General features: G+C 44.8%; 1 protein-coding gene across 3 annotated transcripts in view; it reads right to left on the bottom strand.

Annotated features, from left to right (window-relative positions):
* maip1 (matrix AAA peptidase interacting protein 1) overlaps nucleotides 1–17,417 on the bottom strand; it is a 41,552-nt gene extending 24,135 nt beyond the window's left edge. For 2 of the 3 annotated variants that reach the window (XM_070875942.1, XM_070875945.1), the window contains exons 1-3: nucleotides 17,042–17,416; nucleotides 4,028–4,099; nucleotides 3,172–3,298 (exon numbers count right to left, since the gene is read on the bottom strand). In XM_070875942.1, coding sequence (XP_070732043.1) covers nucleotides 3,172–3,298; nucleotides 4,028–4,099; nucleotides 17,042–17,395 — 553 coding nt within the window. In that variant the 5' untranslated portion in view covers nucleotides 17,396–17,416. Of the gene's footprint in view, nucleotides 1–3,171; nucleotides 3,299–4,027; nucleotides 4,100–17,041 lie in introns of all 3 variants that reach the window. The other variant, XM_070875944.1, reaches the window with a different exon arrangement.
* Nucleotides 17,418–19,297: the final 1,880 nt, after the last annotated feature.

The following is a 19,297-nucleotide window of genomic DNA, read 5'->3' as shown; positions in this document are numbered from 1 at the left end:
AGTACAGCAGCCGTGTTAAAGCAGATGGATAGGCAGAAGAATCCTAAAAATTTACGGAACAGAAGGAGGCCATTCGCCCCATCGTGCCAGCCGAAAAAGAGCTAGCCAACCTAATCCCACTTTCCAGCTCTTGGTCCGCAGGTTACACTTCAAGTACATATCCAAGTACTTTCTAAATGCGGTGAGTGTTTCTGCCTCTGCCACCCTTTCAGGCAGTGCGTTACAGATCCCCACAACCCTCTGGGTGAGATCATTTCTCAACTCCCCTCTTAGCCTTCTACCAATTACTTTAAATCTATGCCCCCTGGTTATTGACCTCTCTGCTAAGGGGAATAGGTCCTTTCTATCCACTCTAAGCCCATCATAATATTATACACCTCTGTACCCTCTCTAGTGCAGTCACATTCTTCCTACAATGGGATGACCAGAGCTGTACGCAGTACTCTAGCTGTGGCTTAACTAGTGTTTTATACAGTTCTAGCAGAACTTCACTGCTCTTACATTCTATGCTTCAGCTAAAAAAGGAAAATATCCCCTATGCCTTCTTAACCACCTTATCTACCTGTCCTGCTCTCTTGACAAATCTTCTAGAATTTTTTGAGGATGTAACTAGTAGAGTGGCCAAGGGGAGCCAGTGGATGTGGTGTATTTAAACTTTCAAAAGGCTTTTGACAAGGTCCCACACAAGAGAATAGCATGCAAAATTAAAGCACATGATATTGGGGGTAACGTACTGACATGGATACAGAACTGGTTGGCAGACAGGAAGCCAAGAGTAGGAATAAACGGATCCTTTTCAGAAAATGGCAGGCAGTGACTAGTGGGGTACCGCAAGGTTCAGTGCTGGGACCCCAGCTATTTACAATATACATTAATGATTTAGACGAAGGAATTGAATGCAATATCTCCAAGTTTGCAGATGACACTAAACTGGGTGGCAGTGTGAGCTGTGAGGAGGATGCTAAGAGGCTGCAGGGTGACTTGGACAGGTTAGGTGAGTGGGCAAAAACATGGCAGATGCAGTATAATGTAGATAAATGTGAGGTTATCCACTGTGGTGGTAGAAACAGGAAGGCGGATTATCTGAATGGTGACAGATTAGTAAAAGGGGAGGTGCAACAAGACCTGTGTGTCATGGTACATCAGTAATTGAAAGTTGGCACACAGGTACAGCAGGTGGTGAAGGCAGCAAATGGCATGTTGGCCTTCAGAGAGAGAGGATTGGAGTATAGGAGCAGGGAGGTCTTACTACAGTCGTGAGGCCACACTTTGAATATGGTGTATAGTTTTGATCTCCTAATCTGAGGAAGGACATTCTTGCTATTGAGGGAGTGCAGCGAAGGTTCACCAGACTGATTCCGGGATGGCAGAACTGACTAGGCTTATATTCACTGGAATTTAGATGAATGAGAGGCGATTTCATAGAAACATATAAAATTCTGACAGGATTGGACAGGTTAGATGCAGGAAGAATGTTCCCGATGTCCAGAACCAGGGGTCACAGTCTAAGGATAAAGAGGTAAGCCATTTAGGACGGAGATGAGGAGAAACTTCTTCACTCAGTGAGTTGTGAGCATGTGGAATTCTCTACCACAGAAAGTTGTTGAGGCCAGTTAGTTAGATATATTCAAAAGGAAGTTAAATGTGGCCCTTACGGCTAAAGGGATCAAGGGGTATGGAGAGAAAGCAGGAATGGGGTACTGAAGTGCATGATCAGCCATGATCATATTGAATGGTGGTGCGCGCTCGAAGGGCCAAATGGCCTACTCCTGCATCCATTTTCTATGTTTCTTCAGGGATTTGTGGGGATGTACTCCAAGGTCCTTCTGTTCCTCTACACTTCTCAGTATCCTGCCATTTATTATGTATTCCCTTGTGTTGTTAGCCCGCCCCAAATACATTACCTCACAATTCTCCCGATTGAATTCAATTTGCCACTTTTCTGTCCACCTGACCAGTCCATTGTTACCTTCCTGCAATCTACAGCTTTCTTCCTCACTATCAACCAAACAGCCAATTTTTGTATCATCTGCAAACTTCTGAATCATACACCTACATTTAAAGTCTAAATCATTGATATATATACCAGAAAAAGCAAGGGATGTAGTACTAAGCTCTGCGGAACCCCACTGGAAACAGCCATCCAGTCACAAAAACAACAATCGACCATTACCCTTTGCTTCCTGGAGCTAATTCTGGATCGAACTTGCCACTTTCCCTTGGATCCCAAGGGCTTTTACTTTTTTGACCAGGCTGCCACGTTGAACGTTGTCAAAAGCCTTGCTAAAATCCATGTATATGACATCAAATGTGCTACCCTCATCGAGCCTCCTCAAAATAGTCAGTCAATCAAGTTAGTCAGACACAACAAGGGGGGTTGGGGAATAGTTGCTTTCTTCTGGGATTGAGGATAATTACAGAAGGGTTTGAAGTATGTGGATGATGTTCAGCAAAATGAGGAAGTAATCAGAAATTGTGTCAAAAGTGGAAACCTCAGGTGACTAGGTGGTCAGGAGAGAGGGGGATGTTTAACATGGAGAGTGAGAGTCACTGAACAGGAATGCAGAGAAATCAGAGAAGACAGAATTAGGGTAAGAGGAATCGCCAATGAGGAGCTGCTCAATGAGAAGTCAAATAAGAAAAGAGAAGATTTTAACTAAGAAATTACATGGGGACATAAGTGAGGATTTTGAAAAAAGGGGAATGGGTGGTACAGGATGAGGTGCTCGAAGGAGGAAAGATGCCAGAGCCGTAACAGGGCAAGTCAAGGCAGGACCCGACAATGAAAGGCAGACTGTCAACACTGATTAGAGCAAGGAATATCGTTAAAATTGTAGCCAGAAGAGCAGCCTCAATAAGCAGGAAGTGTGAGCAAAGTTTCAATAAGGGCTAGAATGTCAAAGGACTCTAGAATGATGATAGAATGTTTGCTGCTATGCAAATAAGACTAACAGGGCGATATAGAGCGAACATGCGGTAACAAAGTACATGATGTGCATTAGTTAATGCCGGTACTAGGATTCCCTCTTCCTCCACCTCCCCAAATGCCCTCACAGTAGATTTTCAGGAAATACACATTTCAAAAATTGCATTATAAGAAAGTGCTGATTATACAGTTCTATGCAATACCAACACTATTTTCAGCTGTCCAGTTTAATAAATAAAACAAACCTTGGTTATCATAATAAATTCCAACATCGCCTGGTGTGCTATACATAATTTCATCCAGGTCAGCAGCTAAGGCCTCCCTGCGGTTAACTGGCAATGCGGAGCATTTTTCTTCCAGTTCCTCCAATATCTGTACAGAAAACACTTGTATTTGAATAACAAAAGAAACATACCTACTGATAAATACAGATCATAATTTAGATAAAGAATAGTTTTTCCATGAAATGAATGAAAGACAGCAAAACATCACCTCCAAAAAGATTAACAGCCAATAATGTACAAAGCATGTCTCTAATCCAATCTTTGATTTAAAAGAGAAAGTGAAAGTTGAGACTCAATCATCATCATCATCATCATCATAGGCAGTCCCTCGGAATCGAGGAAGACTTGCTTCCACTCTTAAAATGAGTCCTTAGCTGGCTGAACAGTCCAATATGAGAGCTACAGTCCCTGCCACAGGTTGTTGAGGGTAAGGGAGGGTGGGACAGGTTTGCCGCACGTTCTTTCTGCTGCCTGCGCTTGTTTCTTTGCATGCACTTGGCGGTGAGACTCGAGGTGCTCAGCGCCCTCCAGGGTGCACTTCCTCTTCTTAGGGCAGTCTTTGGCCAGGGACTCCCAGGTGTTGGTGGGGATGTTGCACTTTATCAGGGAGGCTTTGAGGGTGTTCTTGTAACGTTTCCTCTGTCCACCTTTGGCTCGTTTTATATACAAAGTACGAGTTGGGATTAATCTAGGACAAGAACTTATCATTCCTCCTTAAAACATGTATAATTTCTAAGATGCAAGTGTTAAGTATTGCAAACATCTTCAGTTTAACAGAAAACATCCAGAAATCTAATTCATATAAATTGTATGTTACCTCTTTTGATACAAGATTCTTCAATTCATCAAAGTTGGACTTTGAAAGCATCTTTGACACTTGTGCAAAGGCCTATGGAAGAAGTCAATGAGCATTATGAGAGATTTTACTTATCTGGCACACACACCAAACTATATTTACAACACAGCTGGTGGCAAAGAGAAAATTAGAGAGAACCATTTAGTTGTGTTGCATTGCATTACAAGCAATAAGCCTTTCAATCAATTAAGAGTGACTGTCAGGGAACAAGTTGCATCAATTAGCTACTATAAATGTAGTACCTGGGTTCAGGGCTCTATGCAGGAGTCCTCCCTTGTTCCATTGGAGATCTGGGGTGAAGGGTATTGCATAGATCAGTCACATCAATCAGATTTTTAACCTACTTTGCAGACTCCCAGGCTGCCTATAAATTTGGGGCCTGGATGAGTCTGTTTCATGCATATGTTGAGCGAGAGAAATTGTAGCCCTCTTCCATGATTTGAAAGACCTGCTCCTCAATTTCTGGCTGCACTTCAGTCCTGATCTTTGGCCAACTGGTGCGGAGCAGAGCAGGCAAGTCGGAAGACCTCCTCGTGGGTCTGCTCCTAGGCCTACCCAAGGTGGCTATTAACAGGTCCAGGCAGCGCGTCGTTAAGGGGGTTGTTCGGTCCGGCTGCCCACCTCTTTTCCCCAGCTATGTTCATGCCTGGATGTTCCTGGAGAGGGAGAACAGTGTCCACCAGTATACTTTAGGCCTTCGGCAATCATTGGGCACCAGAGGGACTGTAGTGCATAGATGACACAGGCAATGTCATTTTGATTTGATTCGCTTGCTTTTGTTTCATCTATAATTTGGAATTTATTGTTTGTGCCCCTGGTTAGTTTGATTTCTGATTGATGGCACACGTCATCCTAACTAGCACTTGAAAGAGCAGAACTGGGTTCAGTAATTGGTGAAGGGGAAAATAAGCTAAGGGAAGGAAAAGTGTAAAAACTAATGGGTGTTCTGCCCAACATTCATGTCTCAACTCCTATGAAAGAGATTATCAGGCTGTTTATCTCATTGTTGTAATTGGGACCTTGTGTGTAAATTTGCTGCCACATTGACTAAATTATGACAGTGACTAGAATTCAAAAGTACTTTACTGAATTGGTGTTGGGCTGGGAGCTGGATTCAAACTCAGGGCTGCTTATGGGACAGTTATTGGAGTGAGTGAATGGGATAGGTAAGTTTAATGTTGAACTGGTTTTTTAATGCATTTGTTTTGTTATTAAGGAAATGTCCTAATTCAACAAATCAAGATAGAAAAATGAGAGTAAATTAGTATTCTGTGCTACATGATGTCATGATTGCCCATCACTCCCTGTCTTCCAACATATTCCATTCAAATGGCAGTCTTCAGCCATGCTCCTAGCCTTTTGAACATCTTGCCTAAATCTCTCTGCCTCTTGTACCTCTCCACCGACAAAAGCCTCCTGAAAAACTCTGCAATCTCGTTTTCTCGGTCTCTCTTCCTTCCTGAGTCACTATCTGTGTTTTCATAAGACTTATTAGTGAATTGCTTTGGGAGACTTATGTTAAACACATGATATAAATGCAAGTTACTCATTGGTTTTTGCTGGTTGTATATTAGTTTTCACAACCTAGTAATTTTAAGGAAATAATCAGTTAACAATTGTTTTACTTGTGAATACGAACGCAAGAAATAGGAGCATTTGGCCCCTTGAGCCTGCTCCGCCATGCAATAAGATCATGGCTGATCTGGTCATGGACTCAGCTCCACTTCCCTGCCCGCTCCCCATAACTCCCTTATCATTCAAAAATCTGTCTATCTCCACCTTAAATATATTCAATGACCCAGCCTCCATAGCTCTCTGGGTCAGAGAGTTCCAGATTTACAACCCTCAGAAGAAATTTCTCCTCATCTCAGTTTTAAATGGGCGGCCCTTATTTTAAGACTATGTCCCATAGTTTTAGTTTCCCCTATCTGTGGAAATATCCTCTCTGCATCCACCTTGTCGAGCCCCCTCATTATCTTAGAAGTTTCAATAAGATCAACTCTCATTCCTCTGACCTCCAATGTGTATAGACCCAATCTTTCCTCATAAATCAACCCCCTCATCTCCGAATCAACTGAGCGAACCTTCTCTGAACAGCCTTAAATGCAAGTATATTTTTCTTTAAATACGGAGACCAAAACGGTTATGCTCATAATAAAGTAATGCAACCGAGTAATGTAGACAGTGAGTAAGTGTGACCTTAGTGAAGCGGGAATTAAAGAGTTAAACACGTTTTAGATTAGGAAGGCAAAAACACAATTTGCTGATGTGGCGAAAGTGGCAGGTGCAACTGTAGGATAATGGTGCAATTCCTGTTATTCAGAGCTAATGTCGTAGGATTACAAAGTGGCTTCCTGTTATTCAGAATTCAGAAATAGATTTCTGTTGTTATTCTGAGCTAAGAAATAGATTCCTGTTATTGGCAGGAGGCAGGATACATATGTTCATACCCAAGGAGGATGTGAAACAATTAGCAAAGTTAAAATTGAACAATCTGTAACAAAGCAAAAAAAATTGTCACGCGGTAGAAAGACTGACCAATGATAATGTAAATGATGACTTTGCAAAGAATTCTGTATAAAAGAAGCAGCTCCTGAAGTATTAGACGAGAATAGTTAGGAAGGCATCCAGTTAAGGAACTGGTGTAGGCCGTGTCTCCCTTGATCAAGCAATTAAACAATTCTTTTCTCCACAACAAACCTGTGTTGAGTGTCATCATCATACTCCACATCACTTAGCTCCCTTATTTAAACTCCAGAGTGCTGGTACCTCGTGGGTGGCCTGCTTATATATCGTGCACCCAAGGGATGCTGGGATCCCTTGGGACTCCAACAGGTAGGCCCTCTGGTGACGGTATGATACAGGTTGCCTCGGGTTACATACATAACATCACTCCCTCCCAAAGTCAATAGTACACTTTACAGGATGAGGCGATCTGGGGTTTTTCGCTCCCTTGTCGATCGTCTTGGTACAAATGCAGGTGTGGGTGAGTTGGTTGGTTCTTCGCTGGGCTGCTGGCCTTGCCGGGCTGCTGGGGATGGTGAATTCAGCTTCGTGTCAACCGTGATGTTGGTTGTCACTTGTGTGTGCGTTGAAGGGTCGAAGTTGGTGGTGTCCTCTTCGGGTTGCTCATGGCTGTTTGTGAATCGCAGTTTGGTTTGGTCCAAATGCTTTCTGCACGTTAGTCCATTGGCAAGTTTGACCTGAAACACCCTACTCCCTTCTTTGGCTATGACAGTGCCAGTCAGCCATTTGGGACCATGTCCATAGTGGAGTACAAATACAGAGTCATTGACTGCGATATCGCGTGACAACTTTGCGCGATCATGGTACATATACTTTGTTGATGCCGCCTGCCCACGACGTGATCATGGAGATCAGGGTGGACAAGACAGCGCCTTGTTTTGAGCGCCCTTTTCATGAGCAGCTCGGCTGGGGGAACCCCGGTGAGCGAGTGGGGTCTGGTGCGGTAGCTGAGCAGGACTCTGGACAGGCGGATCTGCAGGGAGCATTTTGACACACGTTTCAAGCTTTGCTTGATGGTTTGAACTGCCAGTTCTGCCTGGCCATTGGATGCGGCCTTGAACGGGGCAGATGTGACGTGCTTGATCCCATTGTGGGTCATGAATTCCTTGAATTCAGCATTGGTGAAGCACGGCCCATTGTCGCTGACAAGGACATCAGGCAGACCGTGCGTAGCAAACATGGCTTGTAGGCTTTCGATGGTGGCAGTGGACGTGCTTACAGACATTGTTACACACTCAATCGATTTTAAATAAGCATCCACAACAACCAAAAACATTTTGCCTAGAAATGGGCCCACAAAGTCAACGTGGATCCTAGACCATGGTTTGGAGGGCCATGACCACAAACTTAGCGGTGCCTCCCTGGGTACATTGCTCAGTTGAGAGCAAGTGTTGCATTGGTGCATGCATGACTCCAAGTCTGAGTTGATGCCGGGCCACCACACATGGGATCTGGCTATAACTTTCATCATTACTATGCCTGGGTGGGTACTGCGTAGGTCGCATATGAACGTTTCCCTGCCTTTCTTGGGTAAAACCATGCGATTACCCCACAAAAGACAGTCTACCTCTATGGACATTTCGTCTTTGCGCCGCTGGAACGGCTTGATCCCTTCATGCATCTCCGCTAGGACGCTGGACCAGCTCCCATGTAGGACACAGTTTTTGTTTACCAGGGACAGTAAAGAATCCTGGCTGGTCCAGATCCTGATCTCGCGGGCTGTAACGGGTGACTTTTCGTTTTCTCCGAGAATAGCAATATGAGCGGCTTATGGTCAGTTTCTAGTTCAAACTTGAGACCAAACAGATACTGGTGCATTTTTTTCACCCTGTAAACGCATGCCAGAGCTTCTTTTTCAATCATGCTGGAAGCCCTTTCGGCCTTGGACCAACTCCAGCATAGACGACCGGTTTCAATGTTCCCGATTCGTGAGCTTGTTGTAACACACACCCGACCCGTATGAAGACGTATCGCAAGCAAGCACTAATCATTAACATGGGTTATACAGAACAAGCAGTTTCTTGGAACAGAACAGATTTCTGGCTCTCTCAAAAGCAGCCTCGTGATTTCCTCCATACCCAATCATCTCCCTTGCGTAGTTGGACCTGTAGGGGTTTTAGTAAGATGCTTAATCCGGGTAGGAAATTACCAAAATAGTTGAGGAGTCCCAGGAACGACTGCAGCTGTGTCACGTTCTGTAGTTTTGGCGTGTTCTTGGTGGCCTCCGTTTTGGCGTCGGTGGGTCTGATGCCGTCTGCCGCGATTCTTCTCCCTAAGAATTCTACCTCTGGCACCAGGAAAACACACTTCAAGCGTTTCAACCAGAGTCCCACACGATCTAGCCGACTTAGAACGTCTTCCCGGTTCTGCAAGTGTTCGATGGTGTCCCGACCTGTAACCAGTATGTCATCCTGGAAAACCACGGTGCGCGTTACTGACTCTAGCAGGCTCGCCATGTTCCTTTGGAAAACTGCCTCGGCCGATTAGATGCCCGTTTGGGATTCATTGTAGATGAACAGACCTTTGTGCTTGTTGATGCAAGTGAGACCTTTTGACGATTCCTCCAGTTCCTGCATCATGTAGGCCGAGGTCAGGTCCAATTTGGTGAACGTCTTTCCTTCAGCCAGGGTCGCAAATAGGTCATCTGCCTTGGGTAGCGGGTACTGGTCCTATAGTGAAAAGCGGTTACTCGTGACTTTATAGACCCCACAAATTCTGACCGTGCCGTTGCCTTTGAGAACCGGAACAATTGGACTGGCCCACTCGTTGAACTCCGCCTTCTCGCGACAGCCTGTCCAGCTCAATTTCCACTTTCCCTCGCATCAGGTATGGCACCGCCCGTGCCTTGTGGTGGATGGGTCGTGTACCAGGAACCAAGTGGATCTGCACCTTTGCCCCGAGAAACTTCCAATGCTTGGCTCAAACAACGACGGGAACCTGCTCAGAACCTGGGCACGAGGCGTCGTCGATGGACGAGAGCGCTCGGATGTCGTCCCAGTTCCAGCGGATTTTTCCAAGCCAGTTTCTGCCAAACAGTATGGGGCCATCTCCTGGTACAATCCATAGTGGGAGTTCGTGCACTGCTCCATCATAGGAGACTTTTACTTCTGCACTGCCAATAACAGGAATCAGCTCTTTGGTGTAAGTTCTTAGCTTGGTATGAATGGGGCTAAGCTTGGGCCTATGTGCCTTGTTGCACCACAGCCTGTCGAAGGCCTTTTTGCTCATGATAGACTGACTCGCATCCATGGCTACTGAAATTCCGTTCAGTTCAACTTTTAGTATGATCGGTGGACATTTTGTGGTGAAGGTATGTACCCCGTACACTTCTGCCTCGCATTAACGATTGATGGCAGAGTCGGTCATCTGAGGTCGTGCAGCTGCCGGAGTGTACGTTCTGCCATATGCATTCCTGCCTGAAAATGTTGTGTGTGTACAGTACTAGACGAAGCCTCTTTATGCTGCAAAATTTGTTTGGTGTTATTGCTGTTGGACATAAATGCTTGGGCTATCGTTATGGCTTTGCTCAGATTCGGTGTTTCAACAGTTAATAGTTTGCAAAGGATAACCTCATGGCCAATGCCAAGCACAAAAAAGTCTCAACATTTGCTCCAGGAATTCATTGAATTCGCAATGTCCTGCAAGGCGCCTCAGTTTGGCGTTGTAGCTCGCCACTTCCTGGCCTTCAGACCGTTGACACGTGCAGAATCGACACCTTACCATCAAACGCTTTCCTTCGGATGTAGGAGCTCCCGGAACACAATTTCCTGACTAATAAGGATTTCCTTCAGTTCCTCCTTCTCACTAGACCCTCTGTCCCCTAGTATTTCTGGAAGGTTATTTATGTCTTCCTTCGTGAAGACAGAACCAAAGTATTTGTTCAATTGGTCTGCCATTTCTTTGTTCCCCATTATAAATTCACCTGATTCTGACTGCAAGGGTCCTACGTTTGTCTTCACTAATCTTTTTCTCTTCACATATCTATAGAAGCTTTTGCAGTCAGTTTTTATGTTCCCAGCAAGCTTCCTCTCATACTCTATTTTCCCCCTCCTAATTAAACCCTTTGTCCTCCTCTGCTGAATTCTAAATTTCTCCCAGTCTTCAGGTTTGCTGCTTTTTCTGGTCAATTCATATGCCTCTTCCTTGGATTTAACACTATCCCCAATTTCCCTTGTTAGCCACGGTTAACATAGAAAATAGGTGCAAGAGTAGGCCATTTGGCCCAGCGAGCCTGCACCGCCATTCAAGAAGATCATGGCTGATCATTCCCTCAGTATCCCTTTCCTGCTTTCTCTCCATACCCCTTGATCCCCTTAGCCATAAGGGCCATATCTAACTCCCTCTTGAATATATCCAATGAACTGGCATCAATTTTGAGCCACCTTCCCAGTTTTATTTTTACTCCAGACCAGGATGTACAATTGTTGAAGTTCATCCATGTGATCTTCAAATGTTTGCCATTGCATATCCACCGTCAACCCTTTATGTATCATTCGTTAGTCTATTCTAGCCAGTTCACGTCTCATACCATTGAATTTACCTTTCCCTAAGTTCAGGACCCTAGTCTCTAAATTAACTGTGTCACTCTCCATCTTAGTAAAGAATTCTACCATATTATGGTCACTCTTTCCCAAGGGGCCTCGTACAACAAGATTGCTAATTAGTCTTTTCTCATTGCACATTACCCAGTCTAGGATGGCCAGCCCTCTAGTTGGTTTCTCGACATTGTGGTATGGATAACCATCCCTGATACACTCCAGGAAATCCTCCTCCACTGTATTGTTACCAGTTTGGTTAGTCCAATCTATATGTAGATGAATGTCGCCCATGATAACTGCTGTACCCTTATTGCATGCATCCCTAATTTCTTGTTTGATGCTGTCCCTCACTATTACTGTTTGGTGGTCTGTACACAACTCCCACTAGCGTTTTCTGTCCTTTGGTATTCCGCAGCTCTACCTATACAGATTCCACATCATCCAAGCTAATGTCCTTCCTTACTATTGTGTTACTTTCCTCTTTAACCAGCAACGCTACCTCATCTCCTTTTCCTTTCTGTCTATCCTTCCTGAATGTTGAATTCCCAGCCTTGGTCACCCTGGAGCCATGTCTCCGTAATGCCAATTATATCATACTTGTTAATAGCTGCCTGCGTAGTTAATTCGTCCACCTTATTACAAATACTCCTTGCACTGAGGCACAGAGCCTTCAGGCTTGTCTTAACCCACTATGCCCCTTTAGAATTTTGCTGCAATGTGGCCCTTTTTGATTTTTGCCTTGGGTTTCTCTGCCCATCACTTTTACTTTTCTTCTTTCTATCTTTTGCTTCTGCCCCCCATTCTACTTCCCTCTGTCTCCCTGCATAGGTTCCCATATCCCTGCCGTATTAGTTTAACCCCTCCCCAACAGCACTAGCAAACACTTACCCCTAGGACATTGGTTCCAGTCCTGCCCAGGTGCAAACTGTCCAGTTTGTACTGGTCCCACCTCCCCCAGAATCAGCTCCAATGTCCCAGGAATTTGAATCCCTCCCTCTTGCACCATTCCTCAAGCCACGTATTCATCTTGGCTATCCTGCAATTCCGACTCTGACTAGCAGGTGGGATTGAAGGCTGATAAATCCCCAGGGCCTGATAGTCTGCATCCCAGAGTACTTAAGGAAGTGGCCCTCGAAATAGTGGATGCATTGGTGATCATTTTCCAGCAGTCTATCGACTCTGGATCAGTTCCTATGGACTGGAGGGTAGCTAACGTAACACCACTTTTTAAGAAAGGAGGGAGAGAGAAAACTGGGAATTATAGACTGGTTAGCCTGACATCAGTTGTGGGGAAAATGTTGGAATCAGTTATTAAAGATGAAATAGCAGTGCATTTGGAAAGCAGTGACAGGATCGGTCTAAGTCAGTTGTGGGGAAAATGTTGGAATCAGTTATTAAAGATGAAATAGCAGTGCATTTGGAAAGCAGTGACAGGATCGGTCTAAGTCAGCATGAATTCATGAAAGGGAAATCATGCTTGACAAATCTTCTGGAATTTTTTTTGAGGATGTAACGAGTAGAGTGGAAAGGGGAAAACCAGTGGATGTGGTGCATTTGGACTTTCAAAAAGCTTTTGACAAGGTCCCACACAAGAAATTGGTGTGCAAAATTAAAGCACATGGTTTTGGGGGTAATGTATTGATGTGGAGAGAACTGGTTGGCAGACAGGAAGCAGAGAGTTGGGATAAACAGGTCCTTTTCAGAATGGCAGGCAGTGACTAGTGGGGTGCCACAGGGCTCAGTGCTGGGACCCCAGCTATTTACAATATATCAATGATTTAGATGAAGAAATTGAGTGTAATATCTCCAAGTTTGCAGATGACACTAAGTTGGGTGGCGGTGTGAGCAGCAAGGAGGATGTGAAGAGGCTGCAGGGTGACTTAGACAGGTTAGGTGACAGGCAAATGCATGGCAGATGCAGTATAATGTGGATAAATGTGAGGTTATCCACTTTGGTGGCAAAAACACGAGGGCAGAATATTATCTGAATGGTGGCAGATTAGTAAAAGGGGAGTTGCAACGAGACCTGGGTGTCATGGTACATCAGTGACTGAAAGTCGGCATGCAGATACAGCAGGCGGTGAAGAAGACAAATGGCATGTTGGCCTTCATAGCTAGGGGATCTGAGTATAGGAGCAGGAAGGTCTTATTGCAGTTGTACAGGGCCTTGGCGAGGCCTCACCTGGAATAGTGGGTTCAGTTTTGGTCTCCTAATCTGAGGAAGGACGTTCTTGCTATTGAGGGAGTGCAGCGAAGGTTCACCAGACTGATTCCTGGGATGACAGGACTGACATATGAGGAGAGACTGGATCGACCGGGCCTGTATTCACTGGAGTTTAGAAGAATGAGAGGGGATCTCATAGAAAAACATAAAATACTGACTCGACTGGACAAATTAGATGCAGGAAGAATGTTCTCAATGTTGGGGAAGTCCAGAATCAGGGGACACAGTCTAAGGATAAGGGGTAAGCCATTTAGGACCGAGATGAGGAGAAACTTCTTCACTCAGAGTTGTTAACCTGTGGAATTCTTTACTGCAGAGAGTTGTTGATGCCAGTTCATTGGATATATTCAAGAGGGAGTTCGATATGGCCCTTACGGCTAAAGGGATCAAGGGGTATGGAGAGAAAGCAGGAAAGGGCTACCGAGGTGATGATCAGCCATGATCTTTTTGGATGGTGGTGCTAGCTCAAAGGGCCGAATGGCCTGCTCCTGCACCTAATTTCTATGTTTCTATGTGCATAGTTCTTCATAGGATTTGGTTGTTGGTTTCACCGGAGCTAGAAGATTCTTCATGAGGCCATAGGTTGTTGCCCCACAGACAGCAAGGAGGATCACCCTTCGTTTGGCAGCGTTCTCGTCCCCTTCCAGCTCGTTGGCCACGAAGTATTGGTCGAGTCGCTCCACGAACGCCTCCCAATTGTCCCCTTCTGAGAATTTCTCCAGGATACCAACAGTTCTTTGCATTTTCGCGTGGTTGTTCGTTATCTCATCGCCAATTGTTATGTTCATAATAAAGTAATGCAACTGAGTACTGTGGACAGTGAGTAAGTGTGATCTTAGCCCCTTTATTTAAACTCCAGAGTGTGGGTACAACATGGGAGGCCTGTTTATATACAGTGCTCCCAAAGGATGCTGGGATCCCTTGGGACTCCAACAGGTAGGCCCTCTGGTGGCGGTATGATACAGGTTGCCTAGGGTTACATACATAAAAACTGTACGCAGTAGTCCAGGTGTGGCTTCACTAATATCCAGTCCAGTTATAGCATGACTTCTCTGCTTTTATACTCTATCCCCCTTGCAATAAAGGCCAACATTCCATTTGCCTTCCTGATTACTTGCTGTACCTACACATTAGCTTTTTGTGTTTCATGCACAAGGACCCCCAGGTGTTTCTGTACTGTAGCACTTTGCAATTTTTCTCCATTGAAATTATAATTTACTTTTCTATTATTTCTCCCAAAGTGGATAACCTCACATTTTCCCACATTATACTCCATCTGCTAAATTTTTGCACACTCACTTAACCTGTCTATATCCCTTTGTAGATTGTGTGTGTCCTACTCACAATTTGCTTTCCCACCCATCTTTGTATCATCAGCAAACTTGGCTACATTACACTCGGTCCCTTCATCCAAGTTATCAATATAAACTGTAAATAGTTGAGGACCCCAGCACCAATCCCTGCAGCACCCCACTAGTCACTGTTTGCCATGACCCATTTATCCCAACTCTCTGTTTTCTGTTCGTTAGCCAATCCTCTATCCATAATATATTACCCCCAACCCCGTGGGCTTTTATCTTGTGCAGTAACCTTTTATGTGGCACCTTATCGAATGCCTTCTGGAAATCCAAATACACCACATCCACTGGTTCCCCCTTATCCACCCTGCTCGTTACATCCGCAAAGAGCTCCAGCAAATTTGTCAAATATGATTTCCCTTTCATAAAACCATGCTGACTCTGCTTGATTTGAAAAAGCATGATTCAATGTCCCACGACTGCTTCCTTAAAATGGACTCCAGCAATTTCCCAACGACAGATGTTATTCTAACTGGTGTATAATTTCCTGCTTTTTGTCAGCTTCCTTTTTTAAAATAGGGGCGTTACAGTTGCGGTTTTCCAATCCGCTGGGACCACCCCAGAATGCAGGGAATTTTGGTAGATTACAACCAATGCATCCACTATCTGTGTTGCCACTTCTCTTAAGATCCTAGGATGTATGCCATCAGATCCAGGGGACTTGTCTACCTTTAGTCCCATTATTTTACCTAGTATTACTTCATTAGTGATAGTGATAGTGATAGTATTAAGTTCCTCCCTCCCTATAGCCCCTTGATTATCCACTACTGGGATGTTTTTAGTGTCTTCTATCATGAAGACCGATACAAAATATTTGTTCAATGTCTCTGCCATTTCCCTGTTCTCCATTATTCATTCTCCAGGGGACCAACATTTAATTTAGCCAGTCTTTTCCTTTTTATATACCTGTAGAAACTGTTACTATCTGTTTTTATATTTTGTGCTAGTTTACTTTCATAATCTATCTTCCCTCTTTTAAAAATCAAATTTTTAGTCATACTTTGCTGGCTTTTAAAAAAATTCCCAATCCTCTGGCTTCCCACTAGTCTTAGCCACATTGGATGCCTTTGTTTTCAATTTGACACGCTCCCTTATATCCTTAGTTAGCCATGGATGGTTATCCCTTCTCATTGGGCTATATTTTTGTTGTGAGTTATGAAATATCTCCTTAAATGCCTGTCACTGCTCATCAACTGTTCCATACTTTAGTCTATTTTCCCAGTCTACTTTAGACAACTCTGCCCTCATACCTTTGTAGTCCCCTTTATTTAAACTTAGGACACTGGTTTGAGATCGAACTTTCTCTCCCTCCAACTGAATTTGCAATTCAACCATATTATGGTCACTCATTCCTGGAGGACCTTTTACTGAGAGATCATTTATTAATCCTGCCTCATTACATAGTACTAGATTTAAGATAGCCTGCTCCCTGGTTGGTTCCGCAACGTACTGTTCAAGCAAACTAGCCCGGATATACTCTGAGCTCCTTCTCTAGGCTACCCTAGCCAATTTGCTTTGTCCAATCAATAGGAAGGTTAAAATCACCCATGATTATTGCCATTCCTTTTTTGCAAGCCTTCATTATTTTTTGATTTATACTCCATCCAAGCTACTGTTAGGGGGTCTATAGACTATGCCCACCAGTGACTTTTTCCCTTTATTATTCCTTATTTCCACCCAAACTGATACAACATTTTGATCCTCTGAGCCAATATAGTTGCTCACTAACACAATGATCCCATCCTTTACTGACAGTGCTACCCCACCACCTTTTTCTTTCTGTCTGTCCTTCCGAATTGTCAAATACCCCTGATTATCATGTCAGGTTTACCATATAAAAATCAACTTTGGACAAAAAGGAGTGAACACTGTTTATATGGAATTCAATGGGCTCTCAAACCAGCAAAAACACAAACACAATGAAAAGGCAGCTTACAGTTCAAGCTGTCCCAAGTGAAAATGTGTCAGATGTTAAAACTTCCCTCTGATCTTTGAACCATAACGTAACACAAGCAGCACCTTTCTTTGGATATTTTCTTTATCTGGGCCACTTGTTCACTGACTAATTCAAATTCTATTTTAGGATATATAAGTCCCAAGAATTTTACTTGCATTTTAGGAATCATAGTTTCTTTTTCCATGAGGTACCTTGCCTATATGGGTTACTACTCCCTACATTTAGACCGACCAGGTTCTATGTTTTTACTACAAAATCCTGAGATTTTCCCTGGTGTTTTTCAGATTGCAACCTATAATCTGCTATTTTACAAAAAATCAGTGCCTTTGACTGGTGAGAATTCAATGTTCCTTTTTGTACTTCTGTACTCACTTGTTTGGCACCAGCAGCAAACTCATCGAAGGTGAAGTCCTGATCAAAATAAGCTCTTATCAGGAAGAAATACATCTTGGTTCGGGCCCAGGTGAAGGGGTTGGGGATGCCGACCACCACCACCTTCTTGCTCGATTGCTGAGGGTCGCGCTCGGTACTGTAGCGTCTGGCCCAGAGAAGCGGCGTGACGGCGCGCAGCTGAGAGGAAGGCCTCAGGCTGCGCTGCCCCGTGCAAACGGTGGCGGCGTTCCTGTGAGCCGAGGGCAGGGTGACGAGTGCAAGCCGAGCAAGGCTCCAGCGCCCGGCGTACAGCGCCATCTTCACTCGCCCGCGCACGTCACCGCCCCGCCCCATTGGAGGCGTCTGTTCCTACGTAATAATCACTCCGGAGTAAAGACAGAAAGTGCTGGAAACGCTCAGAAGGTTAGGCAGCACCTGTGGAGAGATAGATGGAGTGAGTAAGAGAGCCTTTTAGGTCGATGACCCTTCGTTAGAACTGGAAAGAACAAAAGGAAAGGTCTGTGATAGAATGGAAGGCAGAAGAGATTAAGAGACAAAATGATGCAACGCAAAAGGGATGGTAATGGGACAAGTTAAGAAACAAAGATGAGCCTAGATGAGGTGTAAATGGGTATAGCAGAATCATCAACTGCTGCCATGGAGGCAGAGGTTATGGTTTGAAATTGTTGAACTCGATGTTGGGTCTAGAAGGCTGTAAAGTGCCTAAATGAAAGATTAGGTGCTGTTCCTCGAGCTTCATTGGGACAGTGTAAGAGGCTGAGGACAGAGAGGTCAGTGGGAGTTGAGCAGAGAATTAAAGTGACAGGCGACCGGAAGCTCAGGATCACGCGAACAGAGGTGTTACGCAAAGCGGTCACCTAATCTGCAATTCGTCTCACCAATGTAGAGGAGACCAGAATACAGTATACTGAATTGCAAGAAGTACAAGTAAATCGCTGTTTCACCTGTAAGGAATGTTTAGGACCCTGGACAGTGGGAAGGGAGGAGGTAAAAGGGCAGGTGTTACATCTCCTGCACTTGCAGGGGAAGGTGCCGTGGGAAGGGGAGGGGGTGTTAGGGGTAATTGAGGAGTGGACCAGGGCGTCGTGGAGGGAACGGTCCCTTCGGAATGCTGAAAGGGGAGGGAAGGGGAAGATGTGTTTGGTGGTGGGATCACGCTGGAGGTGGCAGAAATGGTGGTGGATGATCCGTTGAATGTGGAGGCTGGTGGGGTGAAACGTGAGGACAAGGAGAACCCTATCGTGGTTCTGGGAGGGAGGGAAAGTGATAAGAGCAGAAGTGCGGGATATAGAACAGACATGGTCGAGGGCCATGTCAACCACAGTAGAGCACCTTGGTTGAGGAAAAAGGAAGACATATCGGAAGCACTAGTATGGAAGATGGCATCGTCATAGCAGATGTGACGGAGAAACTGGGAGAATAGAACAGAGTCCTTACAGGAAGCGGGGTGGGAGGAAATACAGTCCAGGAAGACAGTGGGCTTATAGTGAACGTTTGTCGATAGGATTACACCGGGGAGCGGCCGAGCCTTGCGCACAAGACGAGCAAAACATTTGTGAGAACCATTATTAGTAACGTGCTCACAGAGGAGTTGGGGTGGGGGAACTGCCATTTTGATTCACTATCAGATGCACATGATGTGTTGAAAAATGTCTAAATTGTTGTTTTAACCTGGATACAAAAGCAAAATACTGTGGATGCTGGAAATTTGAAATAAAGACAGAAAATGCTGCAAACACTCAGCAGGTCATGCAGAATATGTGGCGAGAGAAACAGAGTTGAAGTTTCAGGTTGATGATCTGTCTCTCTCCACAGATGCTACCTGACCTGTGGAGTATTTCCAGCATTTTTTGTTTTTGCTTTAACCTGGAACTCATTATAAAATATTATTATTGCTCTTCTAATCGTCACTTCTTAGACAGTCCCTCGGAGCCGAGGATGACTTGCTTCCACACTAATATCAGTTCTCAGGTGACTGATGAATCCAATGCGGGACCTACAGTCTCTGTCACATGAGGGGCAGACGGTGATTGAAGGGACGGGTGGATGGGGTGTTTGGGTTGTCGTGCGCTCCTTCCGCTGTTTTGCGCTTGGCTTCCGCTTGCTCCCGGCGAAAAGACTCGGTGTTCGGTACCTTTCCGGATGCTTCTCCTCCACTTTGATGGTCTTAGGCCAGGGATTCCCAGGTGTCGGTGGGGATGTTGCACTTTTTCAAGGAGGCTTTGAGGGTGTCCT

Source organism: Pristiophorus japonicus, chromosome 3, assembly GCF_044704955.1.
Source record: "Pristiophorus japonicus isolate sPriJap1 chromosome 3, sPriJap1.hap1, whole genome shotgun sequence".
Classification (NCBI taxonomy): Eukaryota; Metazoa; Chordata; class Chondrichthyes; family Pristiophoridae; genus Pristiophorus; species Pristiophorus japonicus.
The sequence above is the reverse complement of the archived record's forward strand: the minus strand, read 5'-3'. Positions and strand labels throughout refer to the sequence as shown.